Below are 7728 nucleotides of genomic sequence, written 5' to 3'. Positions count from 1 at the left end.
CCAAAGTTTTTCACAGTTGAGGCAGGGAGAATCCCATGATCAAGAATACTGCAAAATGGATGACTCAACTGAAAACCAAAGACCCTTCCAACTCAGTGCCAATCAAGTCAATTCCAACTCACAGTGATGCTCCTGGACACAGAACTGCCCCTGTGGGTTTCTGAGACTACATCTATTTACAGGAGTAGAGAGCCTCACTTTTTTTCAGTGAGGCAGATAGTGGTTTTGAACTGCTGACCTTGCAGTTAACAGCCCAACACATAACCCACTACACCATCAGGGCTCCTACTTCACACCAAATGTGGCTAAAGAAGCTATAGAAATATGACTAAAGAGGCGATGACTTTTGAGGGTGAGAGGTTATCGCCGGGCAGCTAACCTCAAGATCGCTGGGCAGCTAACCTCAAGGTCACCAGTTCAAAACAACTAGCTGCTCCTCGGGAGATAGCGGAGGCTTTCTAGTCCCATAAAGTTACCATCTTGAAAACACACAGGGGCAGTGCTACCCTGCCCTAGAAGGTCGCTGTGAATCGGAATAGACTCATTGACAGGGAGCCTGGAGTTTGAGTGTAAGGTGAGCAAAAGAAACTAGAAGGTAAAGAGGTGTTTCTGATAGGGAGGCCACGGACAAACAGTTCACAATTCCAGGGTCAATGATAGCCCACAGGGCACTTTGGGGGGGAAAAAATTACCAAAAAAGATGTTCTTCAAGACACTTTACTGCCATCTGCTGGAAAACACATGTATACAAGGTCTGCCATGTGTCTTCTACTCCCTTGCTTGTCAATCACAAAAAGGAACCCTGGTGGTGCAGTGGGTAAAGCGGTGAGCAGTGCAAACTCAGCAGCTGCTCCACAGGAGCGGTTTGCTTCTATAAATATTCAGTCTTGAAAACGACAGATCTGGCTTGGGTTTGGCTGGCTGAACCTTATGTGGAATCTGTGAACAGCACCAGAACAAAGGCTGGAACAATATGGAGTGAGGTATGGAATACTCAAGGGGAGTCTTCTAGGCATAGAGGTCATCGAGCACAAAGGTCTTCAATCGAGGGGCAAGTGTGTCCTGCTCAAGATACACGAAGATGAGACGGCCAGGCACACTGAAAGAAGAGGGCAGTGATGTAGGCAATGCCCAGATCATGTAGAACCTTAGAAAATGTTCATTTTATTCTGTTTGTTAGAATGTTCTAGAGGGGTTTTAAGCAGGAAAAAGAGCAAACCTCATTTGTGCTTTGAAAGGAGGGTTCTGAAAGGCCTGGGGAGACAGACTATAATTAGGTAAAACAGAATCACAGAGACCTGTTGGGAGGTTTTGACCGAGGATGATGGAAGGTTGAATTAGTCTGAAAGTGGAAGAAGTGCTAAGAAGTGGTCAGATTTTGGATATACTACATATGCAGACATAGAAGAACTTCTGATATATTAGATATGCAAAGTAAAAAAGAGGAATCAGGATGTTGTCCCTTGAGCCAGCTTTTTGACGTCAGCAAATATGTACCATTAACTGAGATGAAGAAGGCTAGAGAAGCAATTAATCTGCGAGGTGAGGGCGGGGAGATTGTTCCCTTTGGTCCTGTTAACTCTGAGACTCTGAGATGCCTATGAGAGCCAAGTAGCCCTGAACTACATTTAGAGGTTTGAGAATGGAAAGGCCAGCAAAGGAGAATGTTCCGGATCAACCAATGAAATAGCAGAAAATCAGCGTGTGCCAAGAAGCCAAGAGATGTTTCCAGTAGGAAGCCTTTAACTGTGCCAAATGCTATATAACAGGTCCAATAAGATGAAGACAGGGAACTGATCCGTGTACTGGTGTCCCTTGCTAGCTATTTGTTGCTGTTTGAAGAAAGAACAGAAGGCGAGGTAGTCAGCAGAGTGAGCACAGACCAAGTATTTTCAGGCATCTTGCAGAAAGAGCAGAGATTGGAAAGAGTGGAGAACTGGGACAATATCTAGATGGTGACATGAGTTTAAGCAAATATGTTCTTAGTATCAGTGATACCACCTTCTGTCTGTGTGCAGAAATGAATGACCCATGAGAGACAGGAAGTCAGTATGGAAGAAAAGGGAGACCATTGCCAAAGCAAAGGACACATGGACCCAGAAGTTGGGGCCCAGAAGACAAGTTGGTAGGGTTGCCCTTAGATAGGACCAAGCAGTGTTCATCTTTTATAAAAGAATAGAAACCAAAGTATATGGATATATCGTGTATACTGGTAGTTCTAATAGGAAGATGAAATAATTCTCTCTTGCTTGTTTCAGCGAAGCAAGGTAATGAGCTGAGAATCAGGCAAGGGTAGGTGTTAGAAGCGTAGGGAGAAAGGCAATGTGAGACCATCATTTTAAAGATTGGCAAAGTGGTTCTATTCGAGAACAGCATTCAGCGGCAGAGTGCCCGTGTGAGAAGTGTGGTCATAAATCTCAAGAAGAGTCAGCCCAGCTGCCTGTCTTTCCCAGCTGTGTTAGACAGGAGATAGGTACCATGTCATCAAGTAACGCTTTTCTGCACTAGCTCAAACACTACCACATTCTTCAACCACTCCTCCTTAGCGATGGTTTCTAGCATCTTTCACATCATGGTCGCCCATTTCTGGTTCGGCCAAGAATCTGCCCATCTCCCTCTTAAATGGAATGCCAAGATTAAGACACCTTTCTAGATATGGTTAGTAGAAAATTATCATTATTTTGGACATCATAACATACACTCATTATACACATTAATTAATAGCAAGTGTGACTAAAATTAAGTTATAACCAGTAAAGACACTAATTCCTAAACCAAAATACTATGTTGTTGTTAATATCCACCAAGTTGGACCCCGATTCATGGTGACCCCATGTGTAATAATAGTAGAGCTCCTCCAAAGGGTTTTCTTGGCTATACTCCTTGCATTCTTCCTCAGAGTGGCTTGGGTGGGTTTGAACTGTCAACCTTAGGTTAGCAACCTTAGACTTCAAACTGCTTGTGTCACACAGGCTCCACCAAATAATATATCTATCATCAGGCCCAATTCTTAAATCACATGTAACTAACTTTTCCAAATCATGATAGCTTACAGCAACCTATTACTCCTTAGAGCAGTGGTTCTCAAGCTTCCTAATGCCACGACCTTTTAATACAGTTCCTCAGTTTGTGGTGACCCCCCCCAACCATAACATGATTTTCGTTGCTATTTCATCACTGTAATTTTGCTACTATTATGAGGGTTGTTCGACACCCAAAGGGGTCGAGACCCACAGGATGAGAACCGCTGCTTACTATTTGGACCACACACTTGACATTGCTTTGACCGCGCTGCTGTTGTTTTTCTTTTGCACATGTCTTCTCGCGCCAACTTCAATGCTCACACCTACAGAACAAAGACTAGCGCCCTTACTCCCTTCACCAGATCTGCTGCTGCAAAGCCAGTTTTGACTCACCGCAACTCTTCAGGACAGAGAACTGCCCCACAGTGTTTCCAAAGCAGTAAATCTTAATGGAAGCAGACTGGCCCATCTTTCTCGCACGGTACAGCTGGTGGGTTCGAACCACCTACCTCTGAGCAGCCAGGAGCTTAATCATGGCACCACCAGACGTCTGCTGACATGTCCTAGAATCCTCTAAAATGCCATGGCTCTTAGTGGATACCTTTTGTTGTTATCGAGGGGTGTCAAGTTGATTCCAACCCACAGGGACCCTGAAGGACAGTGCAGAAATGCCCGCTGGGGTTTCTAAGGCTGTAATCTTTCTGGAAGCAGACTGCCTCATTTTTCTCCCACAGAGCAGTGGGTGGGTCGAACCATGGACCTTTCGGGTAGCAGTTGAGTGATTAACAACAAGCCATCAAGGCTCCCAACCTAGGAGATATGTACGTAACCTGATTGTGAACTTCAGAGTTTTAACTGTGGCCTCAGAAACATTTTCTTTACATTCTCACCTCATAACAATTCTTATTTTGTACTTGAAATATTTTCATACATACTTGGTGGATCAGCAATTTCATCTCCGGGAGGGTCTGACGTTGACAACAGCTAAGAGACAGAAGAAAAGTTAACAGGCAAACTCAGAAATCTCCAGCACACCTGACCAGAGTAACAGCATGGTCAATTACCCTAACTGAATGCCCAGATGCCTTTGGGAAGTGAGCAGCTTACAAACTTCACGTTGCCGTGTATCTAATTATCCCATCGATTTCCCCAAACTTAACCTCTTTTTAAGTTAGAATTCCAGAGTTTCTGCAGTTCCAGGAAAGTCGGAAAAAATATTTTTACTCAATTAATAAAGTCGGGTTTTAACTAGGTTATCTCAGAGGTTTGTAATTCCTCACAAGTTATTTGCTTTGTCTTTCCTAAGAAAGATGCCAGGAAACAAAGGATGCTTCTCGAACCCTGCTGTACGTTGCTAGAGTGGCAGGGTTGGGCATTTTTCTTTCAAAAAACACAGAACTTTTTTTTTTTAGCTAAAAAACAAGTTAGGTATAAAAATTTTAAATGTCATAATTATGCATAGAAAAGTACATACTTTAATTAGAAGACAGATATAAATATCACTTAGATTTTTTGTAATAACTACCAATAGGAGAACCGACTGTTACCAATTATAATTTATTTACCTGTTCGAGAAGATGAGGATATCTACCTTGAATCTCATCAACAAACTCTTGCCCTTTCATGCGTATCAAGAACTCACACCTAAAATGTAAGTAGAAAACAACTGTTTTATATAAAATATAATCTGATCATTCTAGAAAATTGTTTTTGAGACGTGTTTTTTCATTGTGCTCCAGAGTAAAAACTACATTTTATACAACCTCGTACACAGGTATAGCTGATAAAAGCAGAATTCCCATAAAACCATACAGACTCTTCCTATATAAATTGTATCCTATCGATCCGAATGCTGGACCCACAAAGGGTCATAAACCGAGGCATGAAAAACACTGTTAAAGATGATGTACTTTTTTGTGACCTAACTGTTTCAGGCACTGTAAATTGGTAGTCCCAAGTTTTACAATGTAATGCACTTCGCCAGGTTGCTCTCAAATATTTTCACCCATCCACAGAGTGAAGTCCTCACAGTTGTTTTCTAGCTACCGGGCCTTCTCGAAGGTGTCACAGGGAGCTCACAAAGTCCCTCTTCCCATTCCACTCCTTAGCAAGCGGGGTGGAATGACCGGCTAGCTACATCCACAATATATTCATGATTATCTGAATATGCATGATATACCTAAATGTCAAACCCCAAACCATAAAACTTCAAGAAAAAAACAGGAGAAAAAGATTTTTTTTTTGTCAAGAAAAGATTTCTTAGATATCAAAAGCTCAATCCATAAACATATAATTTATTGGAATAAATAAATGTTTTCTACAGCCAAATAAATAAATGCTTAATGTGGGATGTGGTAATTTTATACGGTGACTGAGGTCATATTGGCCCTTTCAAATCAACTAGTGAGAAGACATCTGGCATGACTTCTTGAGGGACTGATCATCTAATAAAAATATTAACTTTTGCATGTACAAAAATAAAATTGATTAACAGACATAATCAAAAACCTTTCAAATGAAAACTGTTAGAAAAACGAACACAAAAGTCACAAATTGAGAGACTAAAATTGAGACATGAAAAGAGCTGTTTTTCCAGTATAGTCAGTACTCTCATAGCTCAGTGCTTTGAGTTCTTACTATGGTTCTTGATAAAGATATTTGGCTCAAAGCCTTAATTAACCCAGCCCCTAATTTTTCAAATGAGGAAAGAAGCTCAAAGGGGTCACGTGACTTGCCCCAAGTTCACATAGCTCTTAATAGCAGAGATGAAATCTCCAATTTTACTTCCATCAACAAACACATTTATTTCTAGATTATGGGAGAAAGCAGGCAGCACCAGAGACAAAAGGGTGACCAGTGACCTATTACAGAAAAGAAAACTGCAAACATATTAAGTGATCAAATCCAGCAGTCAAGGAAGACTTGACATTGACTTCATTCCTAAATAGACTTTCTAGCGCTTCTCACGTTTCCTGTGCCCTTCTTCCTAATTTAGGTTCATCGTGTCCTAGTTTACATCTTTGGAATCCTTCATGTGTCTTTAGAGCAAAATGGCCACACACAAAATTAAGAAACCCGCTCCTGCTAACTCGTGGTTTTCTTACATGTGCTCTTTATGGAAGCCTTTCACCAGGGGTCTCTTCCATGAAGCCACTGGGTGGGTTTGAACTGCCAATCCTTCGATTAGCAGCTGACTGCAAAACATCTGCACTACCTAGGCTCCTTAGAGCAATATGGGAAATACATAAATGAACTGGATGGCCATAATGATAAATAAGTCACAAAGGTAGGTAGAAGGGCTTGTCATCATTGAAATGCCAACTTCCATCCTGTGGCATGCCCAACTCCACACCGCAGACCATTATAAAACAATCACCTTGGAAACCACTTGGCGTGCTCCACCCACGGATCATCTCCGGTTTCCCAGCACCGCAGTCCGCCATCACAGCAAAAGCATTTGACATCATCGTTGCGACCTAAATAAAGACCAGAACTGAATACCCACAGGCTCTGGCACATAGATCAAAATGGATGAGGTAAGTTGATAGCTAAGAGTGTCTTTCTTACCCACATAATAAAAACCAGCACTTGCAAGTTGCTGGGGCTGAACCGGAACACTAGGTGGCCAGTACATAAATGTTCTCAGTCGAGCTGCATGTGTCTGCATGCTCAGATTTGAAATGCTGAACCTCAACGGTTCTAAAGAATTTTCCAAAAATGGACAATTGGGAAAATGTCTCCGGTGTTCCAACATAGCATCATCCTTTGGTTCCCAGTTACTCAGTTTCCCACCACAGGCAAAGCAGGCCACCCGATCTCTAGGTCCTATATAATAGAAGCCAGCTCTTGCCAAATCTGATGGTGACAAAAAGGTTAATGGCCACATCTTGTAAGAAAGGAACCTGGCTTCTTCAGTACTCATGGCGTAACTGCAGGGATTAGTCCTCAATGGGAAGCTGTCTTCCACGGCTCTGGAATTAAGAGGGTTTGGTGAAAGGTTGGTGTCGGAACCACTAAATGAGCCACTATGTCCCAAAGTGGATAATGAATGTGCAAAACTGTTTCTTACTGGAGAAGTGTTCTTAGAGGTGGATCCCAGATTAGTGACTGAACTTAGATTCTGAACGAAGCTACAGCTAGGATACAGCTGCTTGTGCTTTTCAATGGCATTGTCTCCTGGTTTCCAGTTATCCAGCATCAGACCACAACAGAAGCATTTGACCTTGTCGTTAACACCGGTGTAGTAAAAACCAGCTCGGGCAAGACTCCTTTCTGAGATGGGAACTCCGGCCGGGAATGTGGAGTATGTAGACATTCTGTAGAGCTCACATGAATAGTCGTATTTCATCGTTTGTTTGTTGCTGTTTGTCCAAGTTGACAAGACCCTACTATCTTCCATTATGTTCATAAATGTTTGATGACAGGGACTTGGCACAAGTCTTTGGAAGGTAAGTTTTGTGCATGAGAAGGTGATTTTACTTTTTGATGTCACATGAAATGTTTCATGTCTTCACACTAAATTAATTTTTTAACCTCAAAAAATAATCCAATGATAACCTAAGTAGAAGGCTGTCTTCTAGAATTCACTGTCACTTCTTAAATGGAGTTATACCTGGGTACACCCCCAGACATCCTAGTTGATGCCTAGGTTACCTGATGCAGGTTTCTCCTAGATTACCGATTAAACTTGGTATTCTTTGGGACT

The 7728-nt window shown here is 42.0% G+C and overlaps 1 protein-coding gene across 2 annotated transcripts; it reads right to left on the bottom strand.

The window, feature by feature from the left end:
* Nucleotides 1-3186: 3186 nt before the first annotated feature.
* LOC101659133 (baculoviral IAP repeat-containing protein 2) lies at nucleotides 3187-7722 on the bottom strand. 2 transcript variants are annotated; one of them, XM_045297787.1, is made up of 5 exons: nucleotides 7093-7178; nucleotides 6591-6994; nucleotides 6400-6499; nucleotides 4589-4667; nucleotides 3187-4007 (listed from the first exon to the last, which is right to left on the bottom strand). In XM_045297787.1, the coding sequence occupies exons 2-5, from the start codon at nucleotides 6943-6945 to the stop codon at nucleotides 3927-3929; spliced, it is 615 nt and encodes a 204-aa protein (XP_045153722.1). In that variant the 5' UTR covers nucleotides 6946-6994; nucleotides 7093-7178; the 3' UTR covers nucleotides 3187-3926. The 2 variants fall into 2 exon arrangements, with proteins under 2 accessions (XP_045153722.1, XP_004709067.2); XM_004709010.3 differs by having other exon boundaries at nucleotides 6591-7722.
* Nucleotides 7723-7728: the final 6 nt, after the last annotated feature.

This window comes from Echinops telfairi, unplaced genomic scaffold (genome assembly GCF_000313985.2).
Source record: "Echinops telfairi isolate 266 unplaced genomic scaffold, ASM31398v2 ScPeMD7_7421;HRSCAF=8459, whole genome shotgun sequence".
Taxonomy (NCBI): domain Eukaryota; kingdom Metazoa; phylum Chordata; class Mammalia; order Afrosoricida; family Tenrecidae; genus Echinops; species Echinops telfairi.
This window is presented reverse-complemented; position numbering and strand designations above follow the sequence as displayed.